A 15,240-nucleotide genomic window follows, 5' to 3' on the forward strand; every position below is an offset into this window, starting at 1 on the left:
TCTTCAATAAGATTTGGACTTTTAATATTTTTTTTTTTAAGAAAATTGCATAACAATTAGTGACAGACTGTCCACCACTAACACACGTCAGTCGATGCCATTGTCACATGACTTGAATTGCAGTCTGCTGTATGTGAAACCCATTGAGCCGCCACAAGCCTCTTTGTGCTCCGTTTTGAACTCCATTGTAAAGTGCTCTTTAAAAATGCAGATTTTATATTGTCTGTTAGCACAAGGAATTACATTCTATTATCAAGGTTACTTTTAAATGCGACTCATTGTAACAAAACTATTTAAAAAAAACTAGATAAATTAGATAAAATACGTGAAATGCTCTTTGCCTTTCTTGTCGGCTAACTTAGTCGCCTGAATGTTGTGCCATGTGGACATTGTCAAACGTGTTATCAACATTCCAAGTAGTCTTTTTAATAATTTCAATTGTTTTTGTTTCATTTATGCCATTTCTGAGGTTTGTTGTTTAAAGGTAGCATACTGTAGTCGGTTTATTATGTTTATTTTACATGGTTATCTTTTTTTGTGCCAGTCATATTCCGTCACTTCTGTAAGCGTTATGTGATTTCAGTGGTATGCCAGCAATGTCCGTAGGAGGATTATATTTCTTTTCCTTGAAGATAAAATATTTTTAAAAATGTCGTTCCTTGTGCTGCTGAGAGAAGTTTCGGCCCCACCACAACCTTGAATGAGTGGCTGAAGACTTTGTATCATTCAGTTTATCTTGAAAACCCTCCAAATATTCTGAATCGGAATGTTGGCAGATTTCACCATTTCTGACAATGAGATGTTGAATGTGATGTTCACGAAGGAGGTCCTGTTTTACTAACATGCTGGAATTATATGAGAATGCAGTTAAAGGGTATAATGAAAGCAGAGCAGATGATATTATTTATCTGGACTTTCAGAAATCATTTGATAAGGTGCCACCTGAGAGGTCGGGCATCAAAGTAAAAGAAGTGGGAGTTCAGGGTGTGTGGTGTGTAGATGGGGCAGAATTGGCTCAGACACAGGAAACAGAGGGTGATGGGGTGAGAAACCTTATCAAAATTGGTTAATGATGTTAAGAATGGTGTCCAGCAGGGGTCAGTGCTTCGATCATGGCTATTTTTAATATATATACAGTTGTGCTTGAAAGTTTGTGAGCCCTTTATAATTTTCTATATTTCTGCATAAATATGACCTAAAACATCATCAGATTTTCACTCAAGTCCTAAAACTAGATAAAAAAAAACGAGTTAAACAGATGAGACAAAAATATTATACTTGGTCATTTATTTATTGAGGAAAAAGATCCAATATTACATATTTGTGAGTGGCAAAAGTTTGTGAACCTTTGCTTTCAGTATCTGCTGTGACCCCCAATAACTCAACTAAACATTTCCGGTAACTTCTGATCATTCCTGCACACTGGCTTGGAGGAATTTTCGCCCATTCCTCCGTACAGAACGGCTTCAACTCTGGGATGTTGGTGGGTTTCCTCACATGAACTGCTCACTTCAGGTTCTTCCACAACATTTCGATTGGATTAAGGTCAGGACTTTGACTTGGCCATTCCAGAACATTCACTTTATTCTTCTTTAGCCATTCTTTGGTAGAACGACTTGTGTGCTTAGGGTCGTTGTCTTGCTGCATGACCCACCTTCTCTTGAGATTCAGTTCATGGACAGATGTTCTGATATTTTCCTTTAGAATCCTCTGATATCATTCAGAATTCGTTATTCCGTCAATGAAGGCAAGCCATCCAGGCCCAGATGCATCAAAACAGGCCCAAACCATGATACTACCACCGCCATGTTTCACAGATGAGATAAGGTTCTTATGCTGGAATGCAGTGTTTTCCTTTCTCCAAACATAACGCTTCTCATTTAAACCAAAAAGTTCTATTTTGGTCTCATCCGTCCACAAAACATTCTTCCAATAGCCTTCTGGTTTGTCCACGTGATCTTTAGCAAACTGCAGACGAGCAGCAATGTTTTTTTTGGAGAGCAGTGGCTTTCTCCTTGCCACCCTGCCATGCATACCATTGTTGTTCAGTGCTTTGCACAAATAAGTTATATAGTTATAGTACAAACTATTAGTTATAGTTATAGTTATTTGATATGAGAGTTATATTGTTTTTCTGTTTATTTAGTTATTCTGTTTGCACTATTATTACTGATCTTTTTAACTCTTTATTACCTTATCTTTATTCCTCTTGTTACACTGAGCATGTATATGACAAAAGAATTTCCCTCGGGATAAATAAAGTTCTTATCTATCTATCTGATGGTGGACTCATGAACATGAACATTAGCCAATGTGAGAGAGGCCTTCAGGTGCTTAGAAGTTCCCCTGGGGTCCTTTGTGTCCTCGCCGACTATTACACGTGTGCCTTGCTCTTGGAGTGATCTTTGTTGGTCGACCACTCCTGGGGAGGGTCACAATGGTCTTGAATTTCCTCCATTTGTACACAATCTGTCTGACTGTGGACTGGTGGAGTCCAAACTCTTTAGAGATGGTTTTGTAACCTTTTCCACCCTGATGAGCATCAACAACTCTTTTTGTGAGGTCCTCAGAAATCTCCTTTGACCTTGCCATGATACACTTCCACAAACATGTGTTGTGAAGAGCAGACTTTGATAGATCCTGTTCTTTAAATAACACAGGGTGCCCACTCACACCTGATTGGCATCCCATTGACTGAAAACACCGGACTCGAATTTCACCTTCAAATTAACTGCTAATTCGTGAGGTTCACATCCTTTTGCCACTCACAAATATGTAATATTCGATCATTTTCCTTAATAAATAAATGACCAAGTATAATATTTTTGTCTCATTTGTTTAACTGGTTTCTCTTTATCTACTTTTAGGACTCGAGTGAAAATCTGATGATGTTTTAGGTCATATTTATGCAGAAATATCGAAAATTCTAAAGGGTTCATAAACTTTCAAGCACAACTGTAAGTGATTTGGATAGGAATTAAATAAATTGGTTAAGTTTGCAGATTGGAGGATTGGCTGATAATCTCGAATCCAATGAATCGTCACAGAGGGACATGGATACCATACAGGCTTGAGAATGTTTGTGGCAGATAAAATGTAATGTCGGTAAATGTAAAGTATTCCATGTAGGAATTAAAAATGTATTGTTTAAATACACAGTATGAGGTCTTAAAGTTGAAAGTACACCTTATGAGAAGGATTTAGGAGTCATAGTGGACTCGTCACTATCAGCTTCCAGACGTTGTTTAGAATCCATTAAGACAGCTAACAGAATGTCAGGTTTATAGCTTCTTGACGTGTGGAGTACAAGTCACAGGAGGGTCTGCTCAATCTTTATAACTCACTGGTGGGGCTTTATCTGGAGTCCTGTATACAGGTTTGGTCTGCAGGCTACAAATAAAAAGACATAGAAGAGCAAGAAAAGGTGAAACAATCGTCAGTGTTGCCTGCCTTAAAAATGAACCCAGGTTCACTTGACATCTTCTGTAGGTAGCGTAGTTTTCCCCATAATATCTGCAACTTTCTCTCTGATGCTGTCCCTTGTCTCTTTTCTCTGCCCTTTGCTACTGCAGCTTCACTTTTTTAGGTCTGGTCGGATCAGCCCCACCGCTTCTAGCTTTTATTGGCTCTCTCAGTCAGGTGCTTCTTTTCAGGTAATCCCATAGGTTTCATGTTCAGATCATTTACTGTAATGATGAAAAGGTACAAGAAGACAATGACACTAAACACACATGACAGCTGTTATAAACAATAAAAAAATATAAAAAATTATTCACCCCTTGGGAGTTTTCAAATTTTATTGTTATTCAACAGTAAAGGACAGTGGAGTTAATTTGTCTTTTCTAACATTGATCAATCAATCAATCAATCAACATTTATTGTTATATAGCACATATTCATACAAAAAAAATGTAGCTCAAAGTGCTTTACAAAATGAATAGAAAAATAAAAGACACAATAAAAAATAAACATAAGTCAACATTAATTAACATAGAAACATGATCAACTTGAAAAGACTTTTTAATTTCAGTGTAACAACAGATGTCCACAGAGAGGTCTAAATTAATTAGAGATATGAAACACAAAATAATTGATCACAAGTATTCACCCCCTTCAAGTCAGTATTTTGCAGATGGTAGCCTTGAGTGCACAGGTCCCTCTGTATCCCCTCTGACATTTTTTTACGCCATGGTTCTTTGCAAAACCGCTCTATCAAACTGCATATTGATCGTTGAGTGAACAAATTTTTTCAAGTTGACCAAACAATTCTCCAGTGGATTGAGATCTGGACTCTGTCTCGGCCACTCCTCTACACTAACGCTGTTATTTTGAAGTCACACCTGTGTAAGCTTTGGCTTTATGCTTGGGCTCATTGTCTTGCTGGAAAACAAATCTTCTCCCAATGCGCTGGCTTTCTTTATTTTGCTGCATTCGTTTTACACTCAACAAACCTTCTTGGGCCTGCTGCAGCGTTTCCCCGAGGATGATCCGGCTCGTAAGGTCCTCATTGTTGGGGACCCGAGTGGCTGGACCAGGCCAAGGGGTCGCCCATGTAACACCTGGCTTTGGCAGATAGAGTGTCATTTCCGAAGGGTGGGATTGGGCCGCGTGTCTGCCTGGGGTGTTGCAAACTTGGATCCTGAGTTGTTTCGCCGTGTAGTGGGTGCGGCAACACGCTGTACCAGTGCATGCTCCCCAACTTGACTTGACTTGACTTGACTTGTGTATAATGGAGGACGATGAAGTGTGTGATGTTGTACCGATGTGGTTCACAAGAAGAATGATCATGAGCGTAGACTTTTTTTTTTTTTTGGGAAAACTTTAATAAAAACTTGAGATATATGATAATAAAAACTTAATATTTGTGGCAAATGCAATTTAAAGATACATATAAAGGTGATCCCTCAAGTATGGGAAGAAGTCAGACAAAAAAACGTAACTGTTATCTGCTGGTGCAAACTGATACAGGCAGCCGTTATGCTTTATGTGGTGTGTTTGTTCCAAGATCAGCGGACACATGATGGCAATTTGCATATTATGTACTTACGAATGATAAACTAAACGTCGCTTTGGTGAATTGCGGGCATCTCTGGCAACATTCTTCAGTGACTACATTTCCATAGTTGTCAAATCTTTGGCGCTGAGTGCAAAGTCACATTTTTTTTTTTCCTTTTATGGCTCATTTTCCTGAATGTGTATTTGTGTGTCGCTATTCATGATTTTGAAATTGACGTGCATTTATTGCTACAGCAAGTGCAGTATACTCACCTAGAGTATATTATATCTCTCTGTATATAAAATCCAACGTCTGTCTGTATGTCTGTCCTTCGCTTTTTACGAGAGAACTACTTAACGGATTTAGATCGAGATTTTTTTGTAGAATTTGTTTTGCGACCTCTCTCATTGCGCTAAGAATCGTAGTTCACTTTCAGGAGCGATATATTCACGCTAATACGAGAGAGAGACTGCAGGCCGAGGAGAGGGGGAAACATGACGTCAGCAGTGGCGAGTCAGTCTACCTCTGCGTTTTGGAGCGTAACTTGCCTGTTTTTTTATTGATTTTTAAAGGTTGTCCTGTTTCACCACTATGCGGGCAGAGCCATGGGGAACAGCTAGTTAATAATAAATGAATGTTTTATTTGCAGGTAGAGAGAGAATACTCATTCTTGGACTACATCATGGGTGGCTGCCAGATGAATTTTACAGTAAGTAGTCTTATGCCTTTTTTTCTTACATGTAAAGGTTTATAGATGGAATTAATTCTGTAGAACGTTCATAACTTGGAGGGCTCTGAAGTCGTCTTCTTCTTTCGGCTGCTCCCATTAGGGGTTGCCACAGCGAATCATCTTCTTCCATATCTTTCTGTCCTCTGTATCTTGTTCTGTTACACCATCACCTTCATGTCCTCTCTCACCACATCCATAACCCTCCTCTTAAGCCTTCCTCTTTTCCTCTTACCCGGCAGCTCTATCCTTAGCACCCTTCTACCAATATACCCCTCATCTCTCCTCTTCACTTGTCCCAACCAACACAATCTCACCTCTCTTATTTTTCTCTCCCAACCGTCCACCCTAAGCTGACCCTCTAATGTCCTCATTTCTAATCCTGTCCATCCTCGTCACACCCAATGCACATCCTCACATCTTTAACTCTGCCACCTCCAGCTCTATCTCCTGCTTTCTGGTCAGTGCCACCGTCTCCAGCCCATATAACACAGCTGGTCTCACTGCCGTCCTGTAGACCTTCCCTTTCACTCTTGCTGATACCCGTCTGTCACAAATCACTCCTGACACTCTTCTCCACCCACTCCACCCTGCCTGCACTCTCTTTTTCATCTCTCTTCTGCAATCCTCTGAAGTATGTTCCATGAATACTGTCACAAGCATTTTTTTCTTTTATGCAAACACCCATCTGTCCATCCATCCATTTACCTAACCTGCTTATCCTGAGCAGGGTTGCAGGGAAGTTGGAAGATAATCTAGAAAGCATCAGACATAATGGCAGGAACAAGACCTGGACAAGGCACCAGCCCATTAAGCTCTGAACACATAAGCTCAAACACGTATATACACATTAGAGTCATGTCTTATTCTCACCCATTTAATCCAGACCTGGGTCACAGGGGGGTGCTGGAGTCTCTCCCAGCCAGCATAGGACACAAGGCTGGAACAAACCCTGGACAGGGTGCCAGTCTCGTAGGGCAAACACACACCAAACATACACTAGGGGCAAATTTAGCTTCCCCAGCTCACCTAACCTGAATGTCTTCAGATTATGGGAGGAAATACATGCTAATAGAGAAAGAACACGCAAAGTCCATGCGGGGGGACCTGAGATGTGAACCCTGGTCTCCTTACAGTGAGGCAGCAACGCTACCACTGCTTCAGGGAATTTCTGCAGTTTTCACTCTGCCCAAAGAAATCTCACAATGGTCAACAATGGTTCAATCCTGCAGCAGAGCGTCCATGTTCGTTTGAACTTGGATTCAGCTAGACTCACTTTGTGCTGTTGAGTGTTCAAACTACCTGTAGCAATTGTGAACATGTTGTATTGCATTATTCTCTTTCTTTTATGGTTACCGTGTAACTTTCAAAATGCGTTTTGCTTTTTAATTTAGCCTTGTACAACACTGGATCACAGTGGATTCATTTTGAAGTTTTGACAATTTTCAGTGGAAAACGACTCTTTAATGTGAAAATGATAATATTCTAAATGAATTACAAATATAAAACACCAAATAAGTGGTGGCCTAAGTATCCCCCCTCTTTAACCTCAGGATAAATGAGCTAAAAACATGAAATTGTTGTTAACAAATAAAAAAAATAAAAGTTTTTAAGATAGAGTAGAAAAAGTATTTTCATTGTCCACTGTTGTACTGATGCCGATTTAGTACACGTCTTTTGTCTGATATATTTTGAGACAGTCGCCAACGCACAGGCTGATGTTGCAGTCGCGACATTAGTTGCGTGTTTCTTTGTGAACATTTCTTACATTCTTTTCTGTTGCATGCAAACAAGAGGCTAGAATGTCAGCACCTGACCTGTATGATCGATGCGCCCCTTGTGTTATTGTAGGCTACCACAATGCAGGGCTTAGTGACGTCCACATTTCCACTGACGTGTACATTGACAGTTGCCACATTGCGAACGGTGCTTAGGACGCTTATGTCTTGCTTATCCTTGCACTCAATCGCAATTATTTTGCCTTTTTGTCACTCAGCTACTGTTGTACCACAAAGAAGCTTCACACGACTGAATTCAGCAGGCATATCGCTGTGGTTCAACCGTATAGTGCTGGTGTCACTGGTTTCACTTTCCATGTCAATTTCTGACGACCAGTTCACATCATCGTCACGATCGCTCGATTCGAGCATTGGTTCAGTTCCAGTTTGCACGAAAAAACTGCCTTTATGGCTTTTTGTCTGCCGTTGTGTTTTTAGTCGAAGGCTGTGCCTGACTCATGACCATTGATAAGTTACCTTAAGAATGGCAAAACGTATAAAAGTATTAATGATTATTTGCAGCATGAACTTATTTCATCTACTTGGTGGCAGCAGAATATAGAAAATGTAAAGCTGGCCACTATACATCACCCTCAGTGTGACTCGTAGTTTACCGTAATTGCATAGAATTCTGAGCCCTAGTCACACTCAGGGTTAACCTGAGTTTAATATGATATACCTAAATCATCACTGGTGAAACAAATTGGTGTTAGAAGTCATGGACTTAGTTAGAATTAGTCATCTGTAGTTAAAGGGTTTTAGTTTTATCTGGAAGGACCAACTAAACGCCATGTTTGAACACTGCACATGATTCAAAACACACTATACCCACCGCAACACATGATGATAGTAGCAGCACCCAGTGGGGATGCTTGACTGCAGCAGGCTGTGGAAGGGCTGTGAGAGTAAAATGAATGGGGAAAAACACGGTGACATTGTAAAAGAAACCCTAATGCAGACGATTTGTTTACAAGCAAGACAAAAACCCCAAGGATGAATCCAAGGCTACATAGGAATGGCTTAAAAACAGCATTATTAATCTCCTGGAGTGACTGAGCCAGAGTCCAGATCTGGACTTGGTTGGAATTGAAAATGGCTGTTCACTCAGGACCATCATGACACCTGACAGAGCTGGAGCAGTTTTACAAGGAAGAAGGGGATTTAGCAGAGCTGATAGAAAGAGACCTGAGCCCATAGACTCAAGGTGGTCCTGGCTACCATTCTACAAAATACTGACATGAAGAGGGTGAATAATTCATAATTCTTATCAATGAACTATGTTCTGTTTTATATTTGTAAATGTTGAGAAACGTGAAAGGAGATCACTTTGCAGAGATCTGTTGTCACTGACATTGAAGTCTTTTTCTATTCATCTGTGTCACAAAAGGCCAATTCAATCCACTGTGGCTCAACAATAAAATTTAAAAACCTCCAAACATCTGCAGTATTTTGTATCTCTTTCATTTTTATTTCCAAAAAGATATTTTATTAATGCAGTTATTAATGTGCAATATTAATTAATAATAACATTCCTCCTTTTGAAGAAGTTTTTGATGTTGTTTAAAGGTGAATAACCTTTTCTCTTTTTTAGGTTGGTATTGATTTTACTGGATCCAATGGAGACCCCCGCTCTCCAGAATCTCTCCACTACATTAATCCTCAAGGAGTTAATGAATACCTTATGGCCATTTGGTCTGTTGGAGTTGTTATCCAAGATTATGATAGGTATTTTATCTTTTTTTTTTTATATTTTGAAATCTTTGATTTTTATACTTGTTTTGTCCCCATTTATTAAGACGCTTATTAGTAGCTGATCTCCAGTGTGAGACTTTAGTGTTTCAGTCATCGTTTTAAACAATCACTTTCACATTGCAGACAGCCTGAAACACAATGTATAGGCATATTGAGTATTTCAGTACAGGTTGTTAAGTATCACTAATCCAAAATGCTGCAAATTCCCAAATGTTTAGAGTGCCCGCACGATGCCACAAGTGGATATTTCCACATCAGGGGTCTCTTCTTATATATAAACGTCAACGCGTGGAAGTGTGTGTGTCTATCCGGCCCGGAAGTGAGAGGTGGAGTCAGATTAAGGACTCCGCCTTCAAGGAAAAAGAAAACTTGCTTAGTCGCTAATAACACAAGCGAGGCCAGCAGGTCAGCAAAACGAAATCTCCGAAGAAAGTCAAAGTCGCTTAGCCGCTAACATTGGCAAAAGGGTATCCTTTTTACTTTTCTGCCTGCTGCTAATACACAAGTGAGGTGAGCATGTCAGCAAAATGAAACCTCCTAGGAGAGAGATTCCTAGAGTAGTTCCTTTCAATTACCTGACATCTCTACATTTCAGTTTTTTCTGACGATTTCAATAGTTTTTATGACCTCATGGTTTGAACAGCACAGCCTTATACAGCTAGTATATATATATATACAGTGGAACCTCGGTTCACGACCATAATTCGTTCCAGAACTTTGGTCGTAAAACCGAGTTGGTCGTGAACCGAAGCAGTTTCCTCCATAGGATTGTATGTAAATACAATTAATCCGTTCCAGACCGTACAAACTGTATGTAAATATGTAAAAATATGTAAAGATTAAGCACAAATATAGTTAATTACACCATAGAATCCACAGTGTAATAGTAAACTAATGTAAAAACATTGAATAACACTGACACAAAACACCCAGGCTCCCTGATCAGCTACACGAGCTGGCTCGCTCGCGCTCTCTCTCTGTAGCACACACACCACCAAAGCCCCTCCCTACCTCAGCTACAGGAGCAGGCTGGCTCACGTGCTCTCTCTCTGTGTAGCGCGAGCGCACAAACACACACACACCTATCCGTCCCCCCAATCCCTTCCCTGTCAGCTGCCCGGCTCTCTAATCTCTCTGTAGCACGTGCTCGCGCAGCATTTTTTTTAAAATGACTTTTAAGCACAGCAGAAAAATCGCGCTTGCAAAAACCAACTCACAAGCAAACAAAAAAGTAAGATTGCAGGAGATCACGCTATTAAACCTAAAGCCTGATCGCTGTAAACAATGTTTTTAAAATGAGTTTTAAGCACAGCAGAAAAAAAACATCGCACAAATCTGAACTTCATTTAAAAACCAACTCACAAGCAACCAAAAAAGTAACATTGCAACAAATCACACGATGAAGTCCTCCATGTAAACAATTTTTAATGAGTTTTAAGCACAAGGAAAAAGCGAACATTTGAAAAGAGAAATGTAACATCACACCTAATCGTGCTATGAAAAACTCCATCTGTAAACCTTTCATGAGTTTTAAGCACAAGGAAAAAAGCGAACATTTGAAAAAGAGAAAAATAACATTGCAACAAATCGCATTATGAACTAAAAAACTTACTTTTGAAAAATCCGTAATACAAAAACCACCAAGAAAACTAACCTTGCATGAAACGAGTTCTGACATCAGGTGTTTTCTCTCTTGTGATTTCTTGGGTTTCTGGTGCTTTTAGCTGTTTAGCTGGTGGGAGTAAAAGCCTCCTGCAGCCATTCCAAAAAGAACGTTCTTGTGACCCTCCACATTACTGGCAGTCTGGCTTTGTTTACATTGTGCTGCTTGAAAGCACGAGGGTTCTCCGATTGGTAAATGAGTAAACTGGTAAACAGTTTTTCCACCTTTTGTAATTTCTTTCTTTACTTCGATTTCAATTTTCTTCAAAACTTTCTTCTGACCACTCTCCACTTGCTTAGAAGCCACAGTTAACTGCAAAAGCACACGAAATACTGTAGAGCACAAAGAGAGTGCACGTCTTATTGAAAACAATGAACAAGGAGCGGCTTTGCTTAAATGAAAAAGCATGGCAGCTCTCTTTCTCTCTCAGGCTGCCTGTGAGGGGAGGGGGATGGTTTCGCTTGCACTACAGCCTACAGATAGGCAGGCAAACACGTGCAGCAATCTCCTCCTACCCCTTCCCAGCAGGCACGTGCTCGCTCGCTCGTTCTCTCTCTCTCTTTCTCTCTCTCTTTCAGCTCAGCTCAGACAGGCAAGGGAAACTGGCTTGTTCGTATACCGAGTGTGTGGTTGTGAACCGAGGCAAAAGTTTGGCGATCTTTTTGGTCGTGAACCGAGTTGTACGTGAACCGGGACGTTCGTGAACCGAGGTTCCACTGTATATATATAAGTTTACTTGGATTAACGTGAAAATATGCTTATACCCAAAAGTGGATGTGGATAACATAAGTGCTTATTCAAAATTGATTTGTTCTTTCAGAGCAAGGTGGAGTGGGGGATGAGCCCCCCATGAAGCTTAAAGTGCCATGAAGCAAGTACACACAATTGATAATCCAGTTTGGGGAAGGGCAGCTCCCAAAACCATCTGGCACCTCAAAGAATTGATGCACGGGCAACAGGTAGTGGGGGGAACCACATGAAGCATCGAACGCCTGTAAGCAACGAAACAAAGTCAATGAGCTTTGTCCCCTGTGAAGCAACAAGATAAAACCTCTGTTCAAAAGTGCTGCGCCACTCTGTTAAAATTTCAGATGACTTGTGCGTTAATAGAATGTCGCTGCTTATGGTTATGAAAAGCAGCTTCATTCTCTCTCGGTGCCCTTATGGAAATGAGTGCAGTAAAGTTTTCTGATTACATTAGGAGAACCAGAAGCTACATTAAATTGCTTTTTTATGTCGGCAAAAACTTGCAGTATGTTTTATGTATGTACACCCACACCATACGAAAACTGAATGTAAGTGACTCATTGGTCAGTTAATGGCTTCCAGCACAGCAAGCAAGACAGAGTGAAGTTTGGCCGAGATATTCCTAACCTGTTGGCCAGTCCACTGAGAAGTGACAACAGGTAGTCGATATAAACTGACAAAAAAACAAAGTTCTTCAAATGCAAATGTGCAAATTAAAAGGGAACTAAAATACAGTCTGTACATCTTATTCATCATTTTTAAGGTTTAGTATGTTTGCCACTTCAATGCACGTGATAATAACGGCTTGGTGATATGAATTAATAAACACGTGAGACATCATTTAGCTGGTTTGGCTGCATTTCCCTTTACTTATTCAAGGGTGTCCCCAAGATATCTCATTATGTATATACAAATATACTAAAATCTGAATGTATCCAAAACACTTCTGGTCCCAGGCATTTCGGATTATGGATACTCAACCTGTAGATGAAAATGTGTTGGATATGCTTTTAAAGTGGAAAGTGTTTTGATTTTATGTCAGTCGGTCACTATCACTGTTTAGGATCATTTTCAATGTTTTATTTTTGTGGTGTGCCTAAAATGTGTCTTCAATGATAAACGTCACATTCTGTTTCTTCTTAAATAGTGACAAAATGTTTCCAGCACTAGGATTTGGAGCGCAGGTTCCACCAGATTGGCGGGTAAAGTCATTCTCCATTTTGTCAGTTTTCAGAGCGGAGCATTTGAACACATAAATTAAATGTACTGTTCTGAGATATCATTACTGTATTCATTATTTTCTGTGTACTTCTGAGTGTATTTTGTTCCTTTTTAGGTTTCACATGAATTTGCCATAAACTTCAATCCTTCCAACCCTTACTGTGCTGGTAAGACAAAATGCGTTGTACATATTATTTTGTGATATGAAAATTCTAAATACAGTCAATCCTCAACATTCGTGCATTTCATTTTGTGACTTCAAGCATTCATATGATTTTATTTGTATCTTCTTCTTTACTTACACATTGGCAACCTTGTACATGCCAACTGCTTCACCCCTGTGCCCCCACACATGCATGCCAGCTTGTCTGCCACATTTTTCCTTGAGCCTACCCTGTTGTTCTTTCTGAATTTCTGAAATAGGTCCTATATAAATAAAATGTATTATTATTATTATTATTATTTTATTTTTATTAATATTATTACTACATGTCATTTTAGAAACTTTTGTTTCTGTGAATAACCAAGTTATTAAAGCAGTTTCATTAGTAATGCTTTCTAATCTTGGCACCAGAGACTGGCAAGGTGTTGCATGTTGGTCATACATTTATGGAGAAATTTCACTGTACTCTGTATATGTATTTGATCATAAACTTTAATTCAATTAACACTGCTTCCTCTTTTTAATCCCTCTCTGTTCTCCTCCATTTTAATACCTTTTTCCCATTTTATCTTATTAGGTATACAAGGAATAGTGGATGCCTACCGAAGCTGCCTTCCTCAAGTCAAACTGTATGGGCCCACCAATTTCTCTCCAATTATAAACCACGTTGCCAGGTTTGCTGCACAGGCTGCTCAGCAGAAAAACGCATCTGTAAGTATCTACCGTAAAAAAGTACTGTAATGTGTGTTTTGTTCTTTGGGGTCCTCTTTTGTTTTTAAAGATTCATTTTTCTTCAAAACGCTACTGCAGAACCCTAGTAAAGAAACAAGAGAGTAGTAGAGGTTAATTATCATTGTAAATATATGTGCTGTACATCCATATGAGTTTTCTAAACCAGGGCTCGGCAAGTTCCGGTCCTGGAGGACCACCGTGGCTGCAGGTTTTTATTCTAACCCTGTTTGTACTGCTAATTAACTTCTTGTGAATTCATTTTATTTGAATTGCTTTTTTAAGATTTGCTCCCCCGAATTTCTTCATTGTTCCCCTGAATTGCTTCATTTCTTTCCTTAAATGGCATGTGAAGTGAGGAGCCAACAAAAGATCAACTCAGTGACGGCCTCAAACTCCAAGCAATTTCACTCCAGGCAGCTGCTTAATGAGGGGTCGATTCTTGGCGTTAGTTAAACCCATCCTTTAATTTCGTGGTTTTGTTGCTGCTCTCGTGGTGCATTAGCAGACATTTTCGAAATTGTTGATTTTCTCTTTCTAAGAGCACTGTTAAAATGTGGTACTTCTGTACTAAACGGAGGGCAGTGAATTAGCCTCAAAATTGGAACATAATAATAACTTCCAATCGTACTTATGTACTGTATTTCTATAATATTTCTATAATATTCAAATTCTGTAAATTTCTATATTATTTTATCCTAATAAATATGTTATTAATTCGTCAAAACACTTCTGTTTTTCTTTGTCATGCCATCCGTTTACTATACAAATACCTAAAATGTTTTGTGGACCTGAGCAGATCATTATTTTCACATATAGTATGATGGACATCAGTTGTTTTGGCTCATTTTGTATCTCATTATTGTTTGGCTGCTAATAAAGGAAAAAGAAACAATTAAGAGGTCTGAGGCTTCAAGAGCAAGTCAATTAAAATTAGTTCAAAATAAATTAATTGGCAACAAAAACAGGTCACTCATTAAGAAAAGGGGTTGAATGAAAACCTGCAGCCATGGTGGTCCTCCAGGACCGGAGTTGGCAACCACTATTCTAAACTGTTCCACGGGATTAGCTTGGTGTTGGTAAGGCGTTGCATATTTTAGTACAGCAATTGGCCGCCTCACCACTTCTTTTACGCTTAGCATTTGAAATAATAAGCAGACCACCATTAGAAGATCCGAGGTTACAACTGGGAATTTAAACGGACAGGTTTTCCAGGATAGAAGGAGGAGTGAGATTATTCAGAGCTTCATAGACCAGTGGTTCCCAAACTTGAATCTGCCCCACTGTGTCTGCAAGTTTTCATTCCAACCAGCTTCACAATCGGTGATAATAATCGATAAAAACTGATCTCATTTAATTAGCTGGTCTTTTTTTACTCTTTTCTTATACTACATTCAAAAAAAACACAGCAGTATGGTTTTTACATTTATAAGACATTTAGAAATATTTCTGTTTTTTCTAAAG

General features: G+C 39.3%; 1 protein-coding gene across 2 annotated transcripts in view; it reads left to right on the plus strand.

The window, feature by feature from the left end:
• LOC120530117 (copine-3-like) overlaps positions 1–15,240 on the plus strand; it is a 54,366-nt gene that overhangs the window by 27,169 nt on the left and 11,957 nt on the right. For both annotated transcript variants that reach the window (XM_039754295.1, XM_039754296.1), the window contains exons 6-10: positions 5,646–5,705; positions 9,093–9,226; positions 12,811–12,865; positions 13,000–13,051; positions 13,625–13,758. In XM_039754295.1, the coding sequence (XP_039610229.1) occupies positions 5,646–5,705; positions 9,093–9,226; positions 12,811–12,865; positions 13,000–13,051; positions 13,625–13,758 (435 nt within the window). The remainder of the gene's footprint in view (positions 1–5,645; positions 5,706–9,092; positions 9,227–12,810; positions 12,866–12,999; positions 13,052–13,624; positions 13,759–15,240) is intronic.

The sequence above is a fragment of the Polypterus senegalus genome, chromosome 5 (genome assembly GCF_016835505.1).
Source record: "Polypterus senegalus isolate Bchr_013 chromosome 5, ASM1683550v1, whole genome shotgun sequence".
Classification (NCBI taxonomy): Eukaryota; Metazoa; Chordata; class Cladistia; order Polypteriformes; family Polypteridae; genus Polypterus; species Polypterus senegalus.